Raw genomic sequence first — 22,640 nt, 5'->3', positions numbered from 1 at the left:
TTGAGGAATTGCCATACTTTTTTCCTGCGCCTGCACCAGGGACACGTCTTGGAGCTGGCGAACTGGACTTTGGGTGGGAGGGAAAGGAAGCATTAAAGATGCCCTCAGCTTTCACGGAGATGAGAACGGTGCCCCGGGAGGGCGGGACGGGATCAGGGTCCTGTGAACGGGGTATCAGTGTAAACCCCTCTGAGAGATACCAGGAAAAGAAGGAAGAAGCTTCTGGGTCGTCGCCTGGAGCCTTCGGGAGGTTCCTCCTCTTCGCAGTGGGGCGCGCTCTCCCCAGTCCCTGCCGCCGCCGCCCTCTCCTGGGCTTCCTTGGGCGGAGGCCAGGCAAGGGCTGGGGTCGTGGCGGGGCGGAGCAGGGCTTAGTCCGGGGAACGCGCAAAGGGGCCTCAGGGCCCCGGGGCGGGCGCCAGAGGGGGACTCGATCGCAGCCGGAACGCGAAGGTTCCTCAGTGTGCGGGGCGCAGAACTCCGTGGGGCCGCGGGCCTGGGCCGGGGGAGCGACTCTGCCCAGGGGGGCGTCGCGGGCGCGGGGCACAGGGTCCTGCGGGGCCGGAGGGCCCGGCGTGTGCGAGCCGGGAAGCCGGGGGTCGTGGTTCTGGGGCCGGAGCTTCAGGGGTTCGTCTTCCCCGCACCCCCGGAGGAGCAGGATGTCAGGGGGTCGCCCCTGCCCCGGGGACAGGGCGTCAAGGGGTCCCCCGGGGGCGGGGCTTCAGGGGTACCCGGAGCCGCTCGGCCCCGGGCGGGATGCAGTGACAGGGCTCCAGGGGACCAGGGCTGCGAGGGGCGCGCGGGTCCCATGGGGGCCCGTGCGAGGAGGCGCCGTCCGTTCCTAGCAGGGGTCCCTGGAGACCCCCGGCCGCCTCTCGCGCCTCGCTGTCCCCTCCCGAGTCCGGCTTCGGCAAGTCGGGGCGGCGGGCGGCGCAGGCCGGGAGGGGGCGCCTCGGGCTCACCCCGCCCCAGGGCTGCCGGGCGGAAGGCGGCGGCGGAGACCAGACGCTGAGCCATGGCCGAGCTGCGGCAGACGCTGGCTGGTGAGTGCGGGTCTCGGCCCCGGGTGCCCGCGAGGGAGCCGCTGAGGCCGGAAATCCGGGGTGCACCCGACAGCCGGGCCGGGGGGCGCGCTCAAGGCCGCGAGGCTTCAGGCTGGCCGCCGCCCCAGCCTCCGAGACCCTGGGTCCTGGGGAGCCGGCTGGCAGGTGGGCGCGGCCGCGCGGTGGGTGCCTGGGACCCGAAAGCAGGATGGGTGCGGTGGCGCAGCCTGGCCGGGGGGCTCGTCTCCGGGGTCCCCGGGTCCCGGTGAGGGCGGGATACCCCGACGCCGTGGCAGTCTCCGGCCTCTTCCCGCTCCACCCTCCCCGCTCCCAGCCTTCCATGAGCTGCTATTTTCAGCACCAACCGACTGACCCTGGACGAGGACGAGGCTCCGGCTGCCCTGCCCGGCCCCCAACCCTACCCGGGTTGGCCAGGAACAGCCTCAGTACCCGAAACGCGGAGGCGCCTCGAGAAGGCGAGGTGGGCAAGTTCAAAGCCCAAGCGTGACTGGGGAACTGCGCCCTGAGCGCTCAGGTGATATAGGAGTTAAGAAGAAATTATTTAGGGAGCCGGGAGCGGTGACTCAAGCCTGTAATCCCAGCACTTTGAAAGGCCGAGGGTGGATCACCTGTCCTTAATTTTCTTGGGGCGAGAAGATGAATTGGGTATTTACCCAGACAACGACCTCGCTTCAGAGGGAGGGATGCAGAGCGCAGGACCATGGGGCGCAGGCTGCAGGCCAGTGAACCCCAGTGCCAAAGGCCAGGGAGAGCCAGGTGGGGTGCTCAGAGCCAGCACACAGCCCTTTAATTTAGAGGAGTGCTGTGTACACATTTGGGGAGAGAAATGTTTTCTTTTGATTTGGAATCAGGTGGGGGATAAGGCACAGTGAGGCCTGAGTTTGTGAGGACTCCTGCCTGGGAGGTGCAGCCCCAGAGGTGCGGGAGGCAGAGGAGTGGAAAATTCATGAAGAAAACTGGGTGTGGGCCGGGCGCGGTGGCTCAAGCCTGTAATCCAAGCACTTTGGGAGGCCGAGACGGGCGGATCACGAGGTCAGGAGATCCAGACCATCCTGGCTAACACCGGGAAACCCCGTCTCTACTAAATAATACAAAAGCTAGCCGGGCGAGGTGGCGGGCGCCTGTAATCCGAGCTACTCGGGAGGCTGAGGCAGGAGAATGGTGTAAACCCGGGAGGCGGAGCTTGCAGTGAGCTGAGATCCGGCCACCGCACTCCAGCCTGGGTGACAGAGCGAGACTCCGTCTCAAAAAAAAAAAAAGAAAGAAAAAGAAAACTGGGTGTGGTGGTAGGTCGAGGCCCTGCCCTCAACAATGCTCACCATTTATCAGTGTTTATTGTGAGGCAGCACTGTGTTCACTACCGCTGAGTTCTCAGGAAAGAACAGTAAATCCTTCCCGAGCCATTCTTTCACCCATGGGAAAACAGGTTTGGAGAGATCCAGGACAGTGCTCTGGTCCCAAGCAGGAAGGGCTGAGTGGGACCTGGGACTCAGGTCTGACTGCAAACACCTGCCTCTTCCCTGTGCTGCCAGCGCGTTCTGGGTTCTTCCCTGTCCCTCCTTTGTGGCCTTTGTTTCCTTTTTTTGTTCCCTTTTTTTGTCTTAATATATTTCAACATATGTATACAATAAACTGCACATAAAAGGAACAGCTGGATACATCTTGACCCAGTCAAGATGATGAACACAGCTGCCACCCCAGGAGCGTGTCCTGCGCCACGGGTTATGCTGTCTTAGTTGGTCTCATGTCAGGGAGCCTTGGAGGAGCGGGGACTTGGCAGTTGGTCTCCATACTCCTGGGGTTCCAGTATTGGGTCTGGCCCATGACCGCACCCAAGACAAACATCTTGAAGACTAAGAGGTTAGGTGTTTTGAGAAACCTGGCAAATGAGTGCCCATTCTCAGGTTACCCACATTCTGCGTGTTGACTTAGTCATCCAACCAATGTTGGTTGAACACTAATGAGAACAAGCAGGCCTGTGCTAGAACGTGCCTGCAGCCGGGAGCTGGTGAGCAGGTGTCCCTAGGGACACCAAGGGCGAGGGACCCAGTGTGTGGAAATCTAGGGGATGAGCATGCCAGGGAGAAGAGCTCACATGGGGAAGGCCCTGCTCCAGAAATCAGTCAGGCTTGTTGGGGAGGGCAGGAGGGCAGGGTGGTGGACTCAGAGGGAGTGGCCCCGAAAGGCAGGAAGAGGACATGAAAGAGCCTTGGAGATGACAGTGAGGATGCGGTTGGCGGGTGGTGAGCTGGGTGTCATATGCTGGCTCCTTAGAGAATGCCCAGCTCCTTCACACCGATCATAATCCCTGGAGGACTGAGACCACGTAAAGGAGTTTTGGAAGCTGACAGTGCACCGGGTCCCGGCTCTCCTCCATTCTGGTGGGTTTCACGGGAGATTGGCCAAGAAGAGATCAAACTGTTCCTGGACCAAACTGAGTGTGGGCTGCTATTTCTCACAGTCCAATAATGAGATGCAGATGAACTGGGGAGGAAGAGAGTTTTTATTTCTGTAACCAGTTACAAGGATAAGACCTGGCAATTATCACCAGACCAACTCAAAATTACAGTTTTCCAGAGCTTATATACCTTCTAAGCTATGTGTCTATGTGTAAGTGTGCATTCATCTAAAGACATAAGTAATTGACTTCTTTTAATCTACACCTAAGGTCTGAGTCCTGAAGACCTTCCTCTGGATCCTCAGTAAATTTACTTAATCTAAAACCCTTATATTGCCTCCTAAATCGTGGGAGTTTGGGGAGTTCCTTTAGACCCCCAGTAAACCTATTTATGGAGGCCTGGGGAGTTTCTTCAGACCCCCAATAAAACGTGTTTAATCCTAAATGGGTCCTGTTAAGAATTCCTTTGTTATTTTGTCATGCTTGAAGGCCCAGGAAAGGTCTAGGCAAAACTCTTGGTAGGATTTTGTTACATTCCAGCCTTTGTATAAGGGCACTGGCTTTTAATATTTACCTTAACCACAGTCAGTACTAAAACAGTTGTTATGGAGGCCTGTGTTGGTAAGACCTGACCTGGCCTTACTTGGAATGGTGCCCACAACTTCAAAAAATCAACTTTGATGGAGCCCTACTGAACACACCTAGCATCTGTCTTCCTTCAGTTTAGAGTCAGTGGGCTGGGGTTAATGGCACCATTAAAAGAAATAGCTTTATTGATGGGTCATTGACATGCCATAACATTCACCTGTTTCAAATGAATTATTTTCAGTTAGTTTACAGAGTTGTGAAATAAAGTTTATAACTTTTCCATCCCCAGCCCCCCAAAACTCCCTGGAACTCCTTTGCAGTCATTCCCCATTCCCACCTGGCCTCAGACAATCACTTTCTGTCTGTAGATTTGCCTTTTCTGGACAATTCATATGGAGTCCTATGTTACACGGTCTTTTGCACCTGACTTCCTTCACTTAGAATAATGTTTCTGAGATTCATGTATATTGTAGTATGTATCAGTATTTAATTCCTTTTTATTGCTGAATAATCCATTGTGCGGGTAGACTACATTTTGTTTATCCATTCATCAGTTAAAGGACATTTTGGCTCTTTCAGCTTTTTTGGCATTTTTTTTTTTTTTTTTTTTTTTTTTTTTTTTTTGAGATGGCGTCTCACTGTGTTGCCCAGGCTGGAGTGCGGTGGCCCGATCTCAGCTCACTGCAAGCTCCGCCTCCCGAGTTTACGCCATTCTCCTGCCTCAGCCTCCCCAGTAGCTGGGACTACAGGCGCCTGCCACCTCGCCTGGCTAGTTTTTTGTATTTTTTAGTAGAGACAGAGTTTCACCGTGTTAGCCAGGATGGTCTCTATCTCCTGACCTTGCGACTCACCCGCCTCGGCCTCCCAAAGTGCTGGAATTACAGGCTTGAGCCACCGCCCCCGGCCTTTTTTAGCTATTTTAAACTGCACAACACTGCTATGAACATTCATGTACAAGACTGTGTGTGGGCCGGGCGCGGTGGCTCAAGCCTGTAATCTCAGCACTTTGGGAGGCCTAGACGGGCGGATCCCGAGGTCAGGAGATCGAGACCATCCTGGCTAACACCGTGAAACCCCGTCTCTACTAAAAAATACAAAAAACTAGCCGGGCAAGGTGGTGGGTGCCTGTAGTCCCAGCTACTCGGGAGGCTGAGGCAGGAGAATGGCGTAAACCCGGGAGGCGGAGCTTGCAGTGAGCTGAGATCCGGCCACTGCACTCCGGCCTGGGCGGCAGAGCGAGACTCCGTCTCGAAAAAAAAAAAAAAGACTTTGTGTGGACATATGTTTTCATTTCTCTTGGGTTGATACCCAGCAGTGGAATTGCTGAGTCATACAGGAAATAAATATTTAACATTTTAAGAAACCAGCAAACTGTTTTCCAAAGTGACTGCCCCACATTACATTGCCATCAGCAGTGTATAGTGGTGCTAATTTTCTTTTTCTTTTTTTCTTTTTTTGAGACAAGGTCTTGCTCTGTCACCCAGGCTGGTGTGCAATGGCATGATCTTGGCTCACTGCAGCCTCAATCTCTTGGGCTCAATTGCTCCTCCCACCTCAGCCTCCTGAGTAGCTGGGATTACAGGTGAGTACTACCACATCCAGCTAATTTTTATATTTTTTGTAGAGATGGGATTTTGCCATGTTGCCCAGGCTGTTCTCAAACTCCTGGGCCTCCCAAAGTCCTGGGATTACAGGCGCGAGCCACTGCACCTGGCTGAGGGTTCCACTTTCTGTACATCTGCAGCAATACATACCATTCTTGTGGGTAAAAGGTGATATCTCATTATAGTTTTGATTTACATTTCCCCAATGACAAATGATGGCGAATGTCTTCTCTTGTGCTTTTTAGCCATTTGTATATGTTTTTGGTGAAATGCCTGTTGAAATGTTTTGCCTTTTAAAAACTGAGTTGTCTCCTTTGTTCAGTTTTGAGAGTTCTTTACATATACCAAATATACAGTATCATATATATGTATATATATATATATATATACACACCAGATTTGCAAATATTTTCACTCCATCAATAGTTTGTCTTAACACTTTCTTATTGGTGTTTTGAAGTACAAAATTTTACATTTTGATGCATTCCAATTTATTAACTTTTTCTTTTATTAATGGTGCATCTGGCGTCATATCTAAGAAATCTTAATCCAATGTCACAAAGATTTAATCTTATATTTTCTTCTAACTGCTTTCTTGTTTATGTGTAAGAATCTGTCCATTTTACCTAATTTGCATAATTTGTTGGCAAACAGTTGTTCATATTATTTCTTTGAAATCCTTTTAATTTCTGTAAGATTGGAATTGGTTTCTCCTCTTTTAGTCCTGATTTTAGTTATTTGTGTTCTCTCTCTCTCTGGTCAATCTAGCTAAATCTTTGTCAATTCTGTTGATCTTTTCAGAGAATTGATATTTGATTGTTTTTTACTTTATCTTTTTCTTTCTGTGCTCTAGTTCATTGGTTTCCACTCTAGTATTTATTAATTTCCCTTCTTCTCACTTTGGGTTTAATTTGTTCTGTCATTTCTTTTTGTAGTTACTTACAATGGAAGCTTACACGCTGATTTAAGATTTTTTTTTTTCTAATTTAGACATTTACAGCTATAAATTTCCCTTGAAACACAGCTTTAGTTATATCTCATAAATTTTGGTATGCCATGTTTACATTTTCATTCAGCTCAGAGTATATTTTGATTTTCTTTGACCCATTGCTTATTTAGAAGTGTGTTGTTTAATTTATACATATTTGTAGATTTCCCAAATGTCTTTTGTTAATTTCTAATTTCATTCCCCTGTGGTTAGTGAAGAAACTTTGTGTATATCAGTCCTTTAGAATTTCTCAAGACTTATTTTATGGTCCAATCTATGATTGACCTTGGAGACTATGTGCACTTGAAGAAAACATGACTTCTGCTCTTGCCAGGTGGCGTGTTCTAGAGATGTCAGTTGGTGTCTAGTGATGTCAAGTCGTCTGTATCTACTGATTTTCTAATTACTCTATCCATTATTGAGAGTGGGGTAGGATTTTGGTGTCCAATTAGTGTTTCTTGGATTTTCTTTTGAGACAGGGTCTCACTTGGTTACCCAGGCCGGAGTGCAGTGGTGTGATCACAGCTCACTGCGGTCCCACCCCCAAAGGCTCAGGTCACCTCAGCCTCCTGAGTAGCTGCACCTACAGGCAAGCAGCATTATGCCTGGCTGATTTTTGTATTTTTTGTAGAGACAGGGTTTTGCCATGTTATTCAGGCTGGTCACGAAATCCTGGGCTCAAATGACCCACCCGTCTTGGCCTCCCAAAGTGCTGGGATTACAGACGTGAGTCACCATGCCCTGCCCAACCATTATGGTTGAATTGACTGTTTCACCCTTCAGTTCTGTGAGTTTTTGCTTCATGTATTTTGGGGCTAGGTTGGCAGGTGTGTATATATTTCTGCTTGTTATATTTTCCTGATATACTGACTTTATATCATGGCAGAATGTTTCTCTTTATCTCTAGTAAGATTTTTGATCTTAACAAAGTTGGCCAGATGTGGTGGCTCACGCCTGTAATCCAAGCACTTTGGGAGGCCAAGGCAGATGAATCACCTGAGGTCAGGAGTTCGAGACTAGCCTGATAAACATGGTGAAACCCCATCTCTACTAAAAATACAAAAAAATTAGCCAGTCGTGATGGCATGAGCCTATAATCCCAGCTACTTGGAAAGCTGAGGCACAAGAATTGCTTGAACCTGGGAGGCCGAGGTTACAGTGAGCTGAGATCGTGCCACTGCACTCCAACCTGGGCGACAGAGGAAGACTCTGTCTCAAAAAAAAAAAAAATCTTTTTGGCCTGATGTTAGTATTGCTCCTCAAGCTCCCTTATGGTTGTTTGCATAGCAAATCTACTATCCTTTTGCATTGACCTATTTGTATCTTTGTTTCTAAAGTATGTCTCTCATAGACAGCTTATAATCAAAGCTTTAAAAAAAATCCAGTCTAATGATCTCTGCCTTTTGATTGGCATGTTCAGTCTATTCACATTCAATGTTATTTTTGTTGTGGTTGGATTTCCACCCATCAGTTCACAATTTGTCTTCTACGTTTTATGCCTTTTTGTTCTTCTGTTCATCTTTTACTACCTTCTTTGCATTAAGTATTTTCTAGTGTACCATTTAAATTCCCTTTTTCAAGTGTATATTTTAAAGTTATTTTGTTAGTGTTTGCTCCAGGGATTACAATATGCATTTTAATTTATCAGGATCTACTTCAGATTAATATTAATTTTAGTAAAATACAGAAACTTGACTCCAATATAACTCCATTTCCTTTCTCCTTGCTTGTGGTTTGTGGTATTATTGTCATATATGTTCATCTACATATGTGATAAACTCAACAACATAGTATTATAATTATTGTTTCACACAATCTTATTTCTTTTCAATTCAGTAAGACAAGTAAGGAGAAAAACACTTTTCAAGTCTTTTGTGTTACACTGTATATTTACCACTGACTTTACTCTTGATTTCTTCCCGTATATTCAAGTTATTGTCTGGTGACCTTTCCTTGTTCCAGTATATATAATGGCTTCATTGCCTCCTTGCTCCTCTGTGCTATTATTGTCATATATATTATATATAGGTACGCTGTGAGCCCATTAGCAAGGTCTCAAGATACAAAGTCAATGAATAAATCAGGCCAGGTGTGGTGGCTCACGCCTGCAATCCCAGCACTTTGGGAGACCAAGGTGGGCAGATCACTTGAAGCCAGGAATTCAAGACCAGCCTGGCCCACATGGCAAGACTTCATCTTTACAAAAATGCAAAAAAAAAAAAAAAAAAAAAAAAGTTGAGTGTGTTGGTGCATGCCTGTAATCCCATCTACTTGGGAGGCTGAGGCATGAGAATTGCTTGAACCCGGGAGGCAGAGGTTGCAGTGGCTGGAGATCACACCACTGCACTCCAGACTGGGCAACAGTGCAAGACTCCATCTAAAAAAAAGAAAGAAAAACAAGAATAAATCAATTATTTTTATGTAATACTTGCCACAATCAATTGAACCATGAAAAATTTTAAATACCATTTATAGTAGCATCATAACACATGAAATTCTTAGAGAATAATTTACCAAATTAGGAGAAATGCCTATACAGTTAAAACAGCAATACAAACCAGGAACCATGGCACATGCCTGTAATCCCAGCACTTTGGGAGGCCAAGGTGGCCAGATCACTTGAGCCCAGAAGTTTGAGACCAGCCTGGGCAACATAGTGAGACCCTGTCTCTACAAAAAAAAAAAAAGGAAAGAAAAAAATTAGCTGGGCATGATGGCATGCACCTGTAGCCCCAGCTACTCAGGAGGCTGAGGTGAGAGGATGACTTGTGCCCAGGAGGCAGAGATTGCAGTGCACTCCAGCCTGGGCTACACAGTGAGACCCTGACAAAAAAAAAAAAAAAAAAAAAGTCATAAAACAACACGAAGCTGCAAAATATTGCTGACAAAAATTAAAGAAGACATAAATAAATGCAGAACTATATCATGCTCATGGATTGGAAGACTTATATTGCTAAACTGTCACTTCTCTCCAGATGGAGCTACAGAGTCCACATAATCTCAGTGAAAACTCCAGGAGAAATTTTTGTAAAGTTGACAGCTGATTCTAAAATTTATATAGAAATGCAAAGGTCTCCTAATAGTCAAAACAATTAGAACATGAAAAGCAAACTTGGAAGACTTACATTCCAGGCTGGATTTCAAGGTGGATTACACAGCTACAGTAATGCAAATAGATTGATATTAGGATAGGCAGATAGATCAATGGAATAGAATGCAGAGTTTAGAAACAGACCCACACAGATATAGTCAATTGATTTTTAAATAGTTGCTTTTTGATAAGTGTGCTAAGGTGATGGGATGGAGAAAGGAAAGTATTTTCAATTCAAATGGCTGAAATGACTGGATACTCATTGGGGGAAGAAAGGGACTTTAGCCTTTCACACCATACACAAAAATTATGGAATTCTGAAGAAAATAAGTGAAAATATTCGTGAACTTGGGGTAGGCAAAAATGTAATAGATGAGGCAAAAAAAGCTCAAACCCTAAAAATGGTTTCATTTTCGTAAGGATAAATTAGAGTTTATCAAATTAACACTTCCCTTCAAAAGAAAAATTAAGGAAAAATGAACAAATAAGCCACAGACTGAGAAAATATTTGTTTCCTAAGAAGTATTTTGTTTTCCATTTTTATGTGTTCATAGTTAGTGTACATATTTATGGGGTCCATGAGATATTTTGGTTCATACAATGGAAAATTCACATCAAGGAGAACTGGTATCTATCCCCTTGAGCAATTATCCTTTGTGTTACAAACAATCCAATTATACTTACTTTTTGTTATTTTTATTCTTTTTTTTTTTTTTTTTTTGAGATGGAGTCTCCGCTCTGTCACCCAACTTGGAGTGCAGTGGCGCCCATCTCAACTCACTGCAACCTCCGCCTCCCAGGTTCAAGCGATTCTCCTGCCTCAGCTTCCTGAGTAGCTGGGACTACAGGTGCCCACCACCACGCCCAGCGAGTTTTTGTATTTTTAAACTTTTTTCTCTTTTTTTTGAGATGGAGTCTCGCTCTGTCGCCCAGGCTGGAGTATAGTGGCGTAATTTTGGCTCACTGCAACCTCCGTCTCCCAGGTTCAAGAGATTCTCCTGCTTCAGACTCCCAAGTAGCTGGGATTACAGGCAAGTGCCACCATGCTTGGCTAATTTTTTGTATTTTAGTATAGGCGGGGGTTTTACCATGTCGGTCAGGCTAGACTCAAATGCCTGACCTTGTGATCCACCTGCCTTGGCCTCCCAAAGTGCTGGGATTACAAGCATGAGCCACCATGCCTGGCCTTAGGTTTTGTATTTTTAGTAGAGATGAGATTTCACCATGTTGGCCAGGCCGGTCTTGAACTCCTGACCTCAGATGATCCACCTGCCTCTGCCTCCCAAAGTGCTGAGATTATAGGTGTGAGCCACTGTGCCTGACCTCTCTTTTAGTTATTTTTAAATGTATAATTGAATTATTATTGACTATAGTCTCCCTGGGTCTTATTCATTCTTTCTATTTTTTTGTACCCATTAACCATCCCTACATACCTTCCCACCCCTGCCACTACCCTTCCAAGTCTCTGCGAACGATCCTTCTATTCTCTATCTCCATGAATTTAGTTGTTTTGATGTTTCAATACTACAGATAAGTGAGAACATGCACTATCTGTCTTTCTGTGGCTGGCGAGGAAATATTTGCAATATTTGTATTTGGCAAAGGACTTGTATCCAAAATACAGAAATAAATTCTACTGCTCAATAATAAAAAGAGAAACAATTTATAATGAGACCCAGTGTCTACAAAGGGTAAAATAATTAGCCTGGCATTTTGGTGCATGTCTGTAGTCCCACCTAATCAGGAGGCTAAGGGGGAAAGATCGCTTAAGCCCAGGAGTTCAAGGTTGCAGTGAGCTGTGATCGTGCCACTGCACTCCAGTCTGGGTAACAGAGAAAGATCTTGTCTCTAAAAAAAATTAAAATAAAGGGCTGGGTGAGGTGGCTTATGCCTGGAATCCCAGCACGTTGGAAGGCTGAGGGGTGGATCGCTTAAGTCCAGGAGTTCCCAAGACCAGCCTGCGCAACGTGGTGAAACCCTATCTCTACCAAAATCACAAAAAATTAGCTAGGTGTGGTGCATACCTGTAGTCCCAGGTACTCAAAAGGCTGAGGTGGGAGGATCACCTGAACCCAGGAAGTCGAGGCTGCAGTGAGCCATGATCGTGCCACCACACTCTAACCTGGGCAACTGGAGTGGGACCGTGTCCCCCAAAAATATATATAAGTAAATAAATAAATGCTAATAAAATGAGCTAAAGACTTGGACAGGCTTCAGAAGAAGCCAAAAAATGGCCAATAAATACATGAAAAGATGATTGACCACAATTAGTCATTGGCCACAATTAGATACCACTACTCATCTACTAGCATGGCTAAAGCATAAAAGAGTGACCATTAAGTGTTGGCAAGAAAGTGGAGCACCCATGGCTCTCATACATTCCTGGTGGGAATGGAAAATTCAGTCACCACTTTGGAACACAGTTTGGCAGTTTCTTACAAAGTTAAACATATACTTACCATATGACCCATGTTTTCCACTCCTTGGTATTTACTCAAGGGAAATGAAAACACAGGTCCACAGATACCTGCACATGGGTGTTTACAGAAGCTTTATTTCTAGTGGCCCCAAACTGAAAAAACCAAAGTCTCTGTCAATAGGAGGCAGGATAAACGAATTGTGGCGGATTAACAATGGCGTGCTTCTTGGCAATAAAAAAGATCAGACAACTGATACACGTGACAATATAGGTAAATCTTCAAAACAGCATGCTGTGTGATACAGCCAGACATAAAAGAGCATGTGTCAGACGATTCTGTTTATGAGAAACGCCAGGAAATCAGATCTGTGGTTGCTAGGGTCAGGAGGGACCTTACTGGGGTGATGAAAATGTGTATATGTTGTTTGGGGTGGTGATTACCTATGTATCTACATTGTGTGAAACTCATCAAAACCGTATACCTAAAGTGGGTACATTTCATTGGATGTAAGTTATCCCTCAAATGAAATTGATTTTCAAAGTTTTTAAAAATGGAACCATTTTTGCCAAATTGAAAGAAAATTATTTCCGCTGAGATTTCCCTACAGCCAAACAATCTACCAACTACAAAAATGGTAAAAATAATTTAGGGCATGTAAAGTTCAAATGTTGCCTCCCATGTTTCTGTTTCAGGAAGCTATTTGAGATAAATTGTTTCATGGTCACAGGATTTAGAAAGATGGAGGTAAATACGCACAAGCATTATAAGATAAGAAGTAACAGATGAATTAGTTGAAAGGGACTGATTTCGGGGGAAGGAATAGGAACTGGGCCGGGAGATAGACGCCCTTCAACCTTGCCCTCATGAAAACAGAAGTTGCCTCTTACTGCGGGGGATACGTTCCGAGATCCCCAGTGGACGTCTGAAACCACAGATAGTACCAAACCCTATAGAGAGCATGTTTTCTCCTATACACACATACCTATGATAGAGTTTCTTTTTTTTTTTTTTTTGAGACGGAGTCTCGCTCTGTCGCCCAGGCTGGAGTGCAGTGGCCGGATCTCAGCTCACTGCAAGCTCCGCCTCCCGGGTTTATGCCATTCTCCTGCCTCAGCCTCCCGAGTAGCTGGGACTACAGGCGCCGGCCACCTCGCCCGGCTAGTTTTTTGTATTTTTTTAGTAGAGACGGGGTTTCACCGTGTTAGCCAGGATGGTCTCGATCTCCTGACCTCGTGATCTGTCCATCTCGGCCTCCCAAAGTGCTGGGATTACAGGCTTGAGCCACCGCGCTCGGCCGATAGAGTTTAATTTATAAATTAAGCACAGGGTGGGATTAACAACCATAATTAATAACAAAATAGAACAATTATAACAATATACTGTCCAAGGCAGGTGGATCACTTGAAGTCAGGAGTTCGAGACCAGCCTGGCCAACATGGTGAAACCCATCTCTACTAAAAATACAAAAAATTAGCCAGGCATGGTGGTGGATGCCTGTAAACCCAGCTACTTGGGAGGCTCAGGGAGGAGAATTGCTTGAACCCAGGAGGCGGAGGCTGTAGTGAGCCGCAGTTGCCCCTTTGCACTCCAGCCTGGGAAACAAAAGCGAAACTCTGTCTCAAAAACAAAAACAATATACTGTAATAAAGGTTATGTGAATGTGGTCTCTCTAAAAAAAATGTGTATATATCTTAGTTTGTGGGGGTTTTGTTGTTGTTTTGTTTATGTTTAAAGCAATCACTCTGCTACCCAGGCGGGAGCGCAGTGGTGCAGTCATGGCTCACTGCAACCTTCACCTCCCAGGCTCAAGTGATCCTTCCACCTCAGCCTCCTGGGACCCAAGGTGTGCACCACTATGTCCCGCTAATTTTTTTTTTTTTTGATAGAAATGAGTTCTCACTATGTTGCCCAGGCTGGTCTGGAACTCCTGGCTTCCAGCAATTCTCCTGGCTCAGCCTCCCAAAGTCCTGGGATTATAGGCATGAGCCACCAGACCTGTCCTCAAAATATTTTACTGTACTGTACTCACCTATTATTGGGCTCTGGTTGACCATGGGTAACAGAAACTCCAGCAAGCGAAGGCGTGGATAAGAGGGAACTACTGTACACCACTTTAATATACATAAAAATCACCTTAAAAGAAAGACAATGATTGTTTCCAGGGCAGGAGCCTCTGAAAGGGCAGGGAGATACTAGGGGAAGTTGGTGGCTCCTTTCCCTGGCAGGAACTGGTCTGGGCTCCTGGCTCAGCCTGGCCATGAGGCTGTCCTGACCTCCCTCAGTGGATTCAGCGGTGACCTCGAGGTGCCATTTCAGTGTGGTTCGTTCCAGTCTCCCAGGGGAAGGGGGTGCTGAGTGGAAGGTGGTCATTGGGAAGCCAGGGTGACTCTCAGAGTCTGCAGGAGCAGTCGGGCTGATGAGCTGGGAGGATCAGACCGCCTCTCTCTTCTCTGAGTGGGAGGAGGGCCGGATCTGGACTGGGTTTGGAGATGCTCAGGTGGGGCTCAGAGCATCACCTGTGGGGCAGAGGGACCGTCTTGGCAGATGAAGGCCCGTCACAGGGCGTGGGGCCTGAATCACAAGACAGGACAGGTAAAGTGGGTCAGGTGAGAGAAGGAAGGTGAGTAATCTGATTTTTCCACTCCTGCTTTCCAGGAAAAGCAAAATGGTACGCACTTCTACCTGTGATCCTTTTCCTAATGATACTGGTCCTGGTCTTGTTTGGGTAAGACACATTTGACCATTGAGGCTGGCCTGGTTTGGGGAGAAGTGGCCACAGCAGCCGATCAGACCCATGGGGCCCCCCTGAGTCCCGCAAGTATCACAGTCATCAGGGTCCTAAGGACAGTTGTTGCCCGCGTCCAGCTCTGGTGGAGGGTGTGTTTACTGACTCCCTTATTTAAGCCTCACCTGGGCAACGGGCTCATCTCCCTCCCATTTAAAATTTTCCTAAGTGGGGAGTCTGGGGCTGGGAGAGCAAGCCCCTTGCCCACCGTTATGTGGCTGGCGATGGGGAAGGCAATTCTGGGTCCCAAGCTGTTAGTCGCCTCCAGACACAGAAGGCCCCAGAACCACAGAATGAAGTCACCTGCCCGCTCTACCGGGACATCTGTGGATATGGCCTGGAAACACTGCCTGAGGTGGCCTTAGGGACTACACTGACCAACACACGGGTGGCGCGGGGTGGGGCTCGGCCGCTCCTGCAGATGCCCATACATGAGCAATATCCCAGGGACCACCCTCCTATCCACCTCCCAGTGTGGGACATGGCGAGGTGCCTGAGCTTTGCTGAGAACTTGCCCTGCCTGTCTCGAAGCCTTGCAGCTTCACCAGGAACTCTAGTGCTCATGCTGCTGGCCACACCATGTGCTTTTTGGAGGAAGGGATGAACAGGCAGTCTTGGTTCTGTGTCCTGAGTCTTGGCGCAATTCCTTCCTGCAGTTACGGGGTCCTAAGCCCCAGAAGCCTACTGCCAGGAAGCCTGGAACGGGGGTTCTGGTGAGTGCAGGGAAGGGCAGGTGGAGCGTCTATGCTGGCCAGGGTGCTGGCTGTGGGCTGGGGTCCCACTCTGGGAACTCCCCCTCCCTCTTCTGGGCACACACATGGGTAGGCCTAGGCCCCCTCTCTATGCCCTGCCCAGTGTAGACGTGGTCAACTCTGTGGCCTTGAAGGGTCACCTGGATACGTCTGCCTCCACATCTCTGGAGTCAGCCTTGACCTCCCTTCTGACCTCCAGTCCCCAGCTCTGGGCTTACCCAGAGTTACCACACATGGTCTTTTCTCCCCGCCCTCACCCCCCCTCCCGAGTCACCTTCCACCAGCCATCCTCAATTCTCTCTTTGCCCTCACCCCAACACTGGGTTCCCAAATCCTGCCAGCCCTGCTCTTCAGCAGCTCCCATGCCCACTGGCCTCTCTGCCTTCGATGTCCTGCTCCAGGGGTCTGGTGGGGCTGCCTTCATCTCTGCAACAGCCTCAGATTTGTCTCCCCATCCCCATCAGCCCTGTCCCCCTTCTCCTCACAGCAGCTGGAGTGATCTTTCCAGAATATAAGGTAAGAGGCTCTTCATGGTCTGATCCCGCCTTCCTGACCTCCCCAGCCTCATCTCTCCCTCCTTTGCCATCACCCTCTGTGCCCCAGGCAAGTGGCTTGTCACTCATCCACCTGCCGTGCTGTCATGACTCCAGGCCTTTGCCTGTGCTATGGCCTCTGCTGAGACCACTCCTGTCTCTCCCCTGCCGCGTCTGCTAATTTCCACTTGTGTCAGTGACCTATGGCTGCAGAACACACCACCCCATCCGTGGAAAGCAATCACAATCATTGATGACTATCTCTCCCTGGGCCTCCTGGGGCGGGCTGGGCTCAGCTGGGTGGTTCACTTTGGGGCCTCAGCAGGCGTTGGCAGACGGTGGCTGGGGTCATTGCAAAGACTGCCCTGTGTCTCTGGCAGGTGATGCTGGCTCTCAGCTGAGACACCTACTCAGGGCCTCTCTCCGGGGCCTGGGCTCCTGCTCAGCTTTGTTGGGAGGCTCCAAGACCAACATCCCAAGAAAGATGAGACAGAAACCAGATTGCCTTTTAGGGCCTGGCTTCAAAAGTCACCCAGCATCACTTCTGGTGCATTTTATTTCTTAGAAACACGGAATATCAGACCCCATCTGTTGATGGGAGGGGGCCTCATGGTTTGCAGGCATGTTCTGAAACTCCACGCTGCCCGGCCTTGGCTTCCACGTGTCTGGTGAATGTGTGGGCTGTGAGGCTCCGCGAACGTAGACCTCAGACTGCAGCGTTGGCCATTACAGGGTCTGGCACACGGGCCCATGCCAGGCCCATCGCCACAGTGATGGCTGTTCTGTGACTGTTTCTGGTGGACTCTGCTCCACACTCCAGGCTGACGCTGTGTCCCTTCCACTGGGACCCTCAGCTGGCTTCCATGCACTTGTGCCCTAAATCCTGCTCCTGGAATAAACTTCATCTCCTGTGTTCTTGTTCTGCAGCATGGCTTTTAGGGAACCAGACGGTCTGCAGCGTGTCTCGTTGCCAAGGTATAACGTCAGTGCCGCCCATGTCACAGAATTGTCCTGCAGCCCTGGCACATGTGTGCATGTGGACAGAAGCATGTGGGAGCTGGGGCAGGTCCTCTTTCCTCCTGTGACTCCGAGGGCGGAGGCTGTTCGTTCCCCAGTCTCTGCCCTGACTTGGCCCTCGTCCTGCAGCTACTTAGAGAGCATGATGGAACTGGAGCTTCAGTTTTGACCAGCTGCGTGTTGCTGGCTTTTGTGTATGTGTGTGTGATGGAGTCTCACTCTGTTGCCCAGGCTGGAGTGCAGTGGCGCCATCTCTGCCCATTGCAACCTCTGTCTCCCGGGCTCAAGTGATTTTCCTGCCTCAGCCTCCCGAGTAACTGGGATTACAGGCACCCACCACCACATCTGGCTAATTTTTGTATTTTTAGCAGAGACAGCATTTCACCACGTTGGCCAGACTAGTCTTGAACTCCTGACTTCAAATGATCCGCCTGCCTTGGCCTCCCAAAGTGCTGGGATTACAGGTGTAAGCCCCTGCACCTGGCCTTCAAATTGGCTTTTAAAGAGGATGACGAGGCCAGGCGCGGTGGCTCAAGCCTGTAATCCCAGCACTTTGGGAGGCCGAGACAGGCGGATCACGAGGTCAGGAGATCGAGACCATCTTGGCTAACGTGGTGAAACCCCGTCTCTACTAAAAAAAAAATACAAAAAAACTAGCTGGGCGAGGTGGCGGGCGCCTGTAGTCCCAGCTACTCGGGAGGCTGAGGCAGGAGAATGGCATAAACCCGGGAGGCGGAGCTTGCAGTGAGCTGAGATCCGGCCACTGTACTCCAGCCTGGGCGACAGAGTGAGACTCCATCTCAGAAAAAAAAAAAAAAAAAAAAGGATGACGAGCTGGTCTGTTCTGTCTGGGGCTTTGGGGGCCTGTTTCCCAGGATGTGGGCCTATATCAGTGCTGACGAGAAAGTCGAGGCAATCAATCCCAAGCTGGCCACACTGCTTTTGATTTTTTTTAAATTGTGGTAAAATACACTTAACATAAAATTTGCCATCTTAGTCATTTTGGAGTGTTCAGTAGTGTTAAGTCCATTCACATCGCTGTGCAGCCATCACCACCATCCATTTCTAAAACTCTTTTCATCTTGCAAAACTGAAGCTGTGTCCCCATAACATAACAACTCCGTTTCCCCTGCCCCAGCTCACCATTTCATGGTCTGTTGTGACGGGTCTGACTACTCGAACTTGCTTTTGTAAGTGGAATCAACGGTACCTGTCTTTTTATAACGGGCTCAAATCACTGAGCGTGATGTCCTCACGGTCCATCCAGGTTGTACCAAGTGTCAGAATTTCCTTCCTGTTTTCTGCTGACTCCCTGCTTTCAAAGGCCATCTTGGACATTCAAATTGTGGCCATTACTGACAGTTGAAATGGCCCTGGCTCATGTCTCCTGGGCCTCTACAGTACTTTAGGTGGGGACAGCACTGCAGCCCACACGTCCCCACAGGCTGCGTGTGGCACCTGACAGTGCTTCGTGCCACCGTGGAGCAGGTGTTACTCCCCCACTTCTCAGACAGGAGGCCGGGCTCTAGAAGCCACCAGCCCACAAGGAGGCCCAGCAGGCTTCGGGCCCAGGTGGGGCAGTCTGCACATCTCAGGGCCTTTCCCTGGGAACAACGAGGGACAGAGGCCACACACCCAGCCTCCTCTCTGCCCACAGTGAATTAAGACACAACCCCTTACATCCCTCCCAGCCTTAAGTGGAAAGCAATGACCTCTGAGGTCACTTGGTCCCTCTTGCCAGTTTACAAGTGTTGAATCAGAGACTCTGAACTTCGGCCCTTCCCCGAGGTCCTGAGATTATGAGCTGACACAGGCCCCGAGCAGCCACAGCGATTCCAGCCTGAGGGTGTGGCCTTGGCGGGAGGGTTGACGCCCAGTCATGGTTCAGCAGCTGTGCACACCCCCTGCTTACCTGTGTCCCACGCTTTCCATGCAAACTCACGTGACGACGCTTTGTGCTTGCAGGATGGTCTACCCCCAGCCAAAGGTGTTGACACCCTGGTGAGTAAAGTTACTGAAGCTGAGACTGAACGCAGCTCAAGGGGCTGTTCTGAAGGTATTAGAGGGCGGTTTCCTTGATGTAAATCTCAGTTGGGGCTGCTAGCCGGGCACGGTGGCTCACGCCTGTAATCCCAGCACTTTGGGAGGCCAAGGCAGGCGGATCACGAGGTCAGGAGTTCGAGACCAGCCTGGCCAACATAGTGAAATCCCGTCTCTACTAAAAATACACAAAAAATTAGCTGGGCGTGGTGGTGTGTGCCTGTAATCCCAGCTACTCGGGAGGCTGAGGCAGGAGAATTGCGTGAACCCAGGAGGCAGAGGCTGCAGTGAGCTGAGATTGTGCCACTGCGATCTGCCTGGGCGACAGAATGAGACTCTGTCTCAAAAAAAAAAAAAAAAAAAAAGTTGGGGCTGCTTTGCCATTCTCTCCTCAGGTTCTCATGACATCTGAATTCGGAGGCCCACATGGCTGTCCTCTTTCCCTTTGCTTTCTTTGACTTGTGTCTCTTGTTTCCTGTCCCTTTGCTCACCAAAGCCCCTGCAAAGACCGATAGGTACCTCCTTCCTGGGGAGGGGCAGCGGGGGGAGGGTACGGGGAAGGGGTGGTTTCTATCTCTTTGTCAGCAAGGCCCAGCTTCCTCTGTGTTGTGGCAGGTCCAATGTTGAGGGAGGGCTGGGAATGATTTGCCCAGTTGGAGTCGCCTTTGCCTCTGGCTGGTTTCCTGGGGAAGGGTGGCTGCCTCTGGAAGGGTGGTCAGAGGAGGCGGAAGCTGAGTAGAGTTTCCAGGTGGGGGTGGCCATGTGCCACAGGCGCATGTGTGTGGCACCCTGCCAGCTCCATGTGACCCCACATCTCTCTCCGTGTGCAGTAGGACGGACGTCCGTGTCGTGACCCCTTGGCTGGCTCCCATTGTCTGGGAGGGCACGTTCAACATCGACATCCTCAACGAGCAGTTCAGGCTCCAGAACACCACCATCGGGTTAACTGTGTTTGCCATAAAAAAGTAAGTCAGTGAGGTGGCCGAGGGCAGAGACCCAGGCAGTGACGAGTGACCACGGACATTGAGGTCTCCCCTTGTGTTCAAGACAGAGTGGGGCGGCGGCCAGCCTTGTCCTCCCAGAGGGCAGATGGGAAAGGTCATTCACGCAGCATCTTACTGAGCTCACGTGGGCTTGCCGCGTCGGTAAAACCCCTTGTGAGTGGTTTGCCAATGAGCTAGCTGGGGCAAAGCAGCCACGATGCCTGTTCCATAAACTCGGGGCCTCAGGGGCACACTTGCTGAATGATGGGAGATCCCCCATCCTGGTGGTGGCCCTGGGGGACCTCAAGGAGGGACCCGCCATCTGAGGCAGTTGGAGGAAATGTCCTGGGGTGGGGGAGGCACCTGACTTGGGCCTAGAGGTTCTACCATGGACTCAGGGTTTGTGACCTCTGCAAACCCTTACTCACCCCTATTATTTCAGGGTTCACCTTCTTCCCTTCCCCCACATGGTAGGCCTGGTTCCTGATCCAGTGGGGAGTCCAGGAATGACCTACTGTTAGGAATACCTGCAGTTCAAGCCTGGGAGGGGGAAGCTCTAGGGTGCAGAGGCGGGAGTGTGGGGGCCTCACGCGCAGCTTATAATGAGGGGGCACATGGCCGGCCCGGCCGTAAGAGTGGCAGCTGCGTGGGGAGGCATGGCTCAGGCCAGGCTGAGGGGGAGTGAGCGGGCTCCAGCCTGCGGCCCGCTGCCAGCCTCCAGCCGCCTGCCCTCAGCCCTCCTTACTAAGAGGAGGTGCTGGTGGTCCCTCCATCGCTGAGAAGAGGATGAAGCGAGTCGGAGCCCGAGGACTCGCTCAGGACAGGGCAGCAGAACGTGGTGCATCTGCTGCTCTGAGCCTTCCAATGGCCGCTGGTGGGTGCACGCAGGGCGGGCCTCCTGCAGCCCAGGGGCACACGGCTGGCTGCTCCCCCAGCCCCCCGTTCTGCCTTGCAGATACGTGACCTTCCTGAAGCTGTTTCTGGAGACGGCGGAGAAGCACTTCATGGTGGGCCACCGGGTCCACTACTATGTCTTCACCGACCAGCCGGCCGCGGTGCCGCGCGTGGCGCTGGGGACCGGTCGGCAGCTGTCGGTGCTTGAGGTGCGCGCCTACCAACGCTGGCAGGACGTGTCCATGCGCCGCATGGAGATGATCAGCGACTTCTGCGAGCGGCGCTTCCTCAGCGAGGTGGATTACCTGGTGTGCGTGGACGTGGACATGGAGTTTCGCGACCACGTGGGCGTGGAGATCCTGACTCCGCTGTTCGGCACTCTGCACCCCGGCTTCTATCGAAGCAACCGAGAGGCCTTCACCTACGAGCGCCGGCCCCAGTCCCAGGCCTACATCCCCAAGGACGAGGGTGATTTCTACTACTTGGGGGGGTTCTTCGGGGGGTCGGTGCAGGAGGTGCAGCGGCTCACCAGGGCCTGCCACCAGGCCATGATGGTCGACCAGGCCAACGGCATCGAGGCCGTGTGGCACGACGAGAGCCACCTGAACAAGTACCTGCTGCGCCACAAACCCACCAAGGTGCTGTCCCCCGAGTACTTGTGGGACCAGCAGCTGCTGGGCTGGCCCGCAGTCCTGAAGAAGCTGAGGTTCGCGGCGGTGCCCAAGAACCACCAGGCGGTCCGGAACCCGTGAGCGGCTGCCAGGGGCTCTGGGAGGGCTGCCTCCCGCCCTTGGTTTTAGCAGAACGGGTAAACGCTGCTTCCTTTGTCCTGTTGCAGTAACTGAAGCCTAGGTCTCGCCCCCACCTCAAATCACACACGCCCCCTCCCCGCCACAGGGACACACCATTACATACATAGACACACACAGACACAAAATCACACACCCCCCTCCCTGCCACAGAGACACACCATTACATACACAGACACACACAGAAAGACACACAGACACATGATCACACACATTCCCTCCCCGCCACAGAGACACACCATTACATACACAGACACAGAAAGACACACAATCACACATACCCCTCCCCACCACAGAGACACACCATTGCATACACATACACACACACAATCACACACACCCCCTCCCTGCCACAGAGACACACCAGTACATCCATACACACAGAAAGACACACACAGACACACAATCACACACACCCTCTCCCTGTCACAGAGACAAACCATTACACACACACATACACAGAAAGACACACATGGACACAATCACACACATTCCCTCCCCACCACAGAGACACACTGTTACATACACAGATACACTATCACACACACCCCCACCACAGAGACACACCATTACATACACAGACACACACAAACAAAATCACACACACCCCCTCCCTGCCACAGAGACACACCATTACATACACAGACACTGAAAGGCACGCACAGACAGAATCACAC

At 50.1% G+C, this 22,640-nt stretch overlaps 1 protein-coding gene across 6 annotated transcripts; it reads left to right on the top strand.

Annotated features, from left to right (window-relative positions):
* Window positions 1–660: 660 nt before the first annotated feature.
* On the top strand, window positions 661–21,953 carry LOC117084469 (histo-blood group ABO system transferase). 6 transcript variants are annotated; one of them, XM_033213227.1, is made up of 8 exons: window positions 668–1,040; window positions 1,399–1,575; window positions 14,806–14,875; window positions 15,592–15,648; window positions 17,148–17,195; window positions 19,203–19,238; window positions 20,108–20,242; window positions 21,216–21,952. In XM_033213227.1, the coding sequence occupies exons 3-8, from the start codon at window positions 14,850–14,852 to the stop codon at window positions 21,904–21,906; spliced, it is 993 nt and encodes a 330-aa protein (XP_033069118.1). In that variant the 5' UTR covers window positions 668–1,040; window positions 1,399–1,575; window positions 14,806–14,849; the 3' UTR covers window positions 21,907–21,952. The 6 variants fall into 6 exon arrangements, with proteins under 6 accessions (XP_033069112.1, XP_033069100.1, XP_033069107.1 ...); XM_033213209.1 differs by lacking the exon at window positions 1,399–1,575 and having other exon boundaries at window positions 662–1,040; window positions 20,111–20,242; window positions 21,216–21,953; XM_033213199.1 differs by lacking the exon at window positions 1,399–1,575 and having other exon boundaries at window positions 670–1,040.
* Window positions 21,954–22,640: the final 687 nt, after the last annotated feature.

The sequence above is a fragment of the Trachypithecus francoisi genome, unplaced genomic scaffold (genome assembly GCF_009764315.1).
Source record: "Trachypithecus francoisi isolate TF-2019V2 unplaced genomic scaffold, Tfra_2.0 Contig00492, whole genome shotgun sequence".
NCBI classification, from domain to species: domain Eukaryota; kingdom Metazoa; phylum Chordata; class Mammalia; order Primates; family Cercopithecidae; genus Trachypithecus; species Trachypithecus francoisi.
This window is presented reverse-complemented; position numbering and strand designations above follow the sequence as displayed.

Bases quoted from the DNA above. Each gene is read 5' to 3' on its own strand.
- LOC117084469 (XM_033213199.1), top strand. From the start codon at position 1,013: ATGGCCGAGCTGCGGCAGACGCTGGCTG. The intron at 15,649-17,147 runs GTGAGTGCAGGG...CTTGTTCTGCAG, and splicing joins AGCCTGGAACGGGGGTTCTG to CATGGCTTTTAGGGAACCAG. The intron at 17,196-19,202 runs GTATAACGTCAG...TTGTGCTTGCAG, and splicing joins CAGCGTGTCTCGTTGCCAAG to GATGGTCTACCCCCAGCCAA.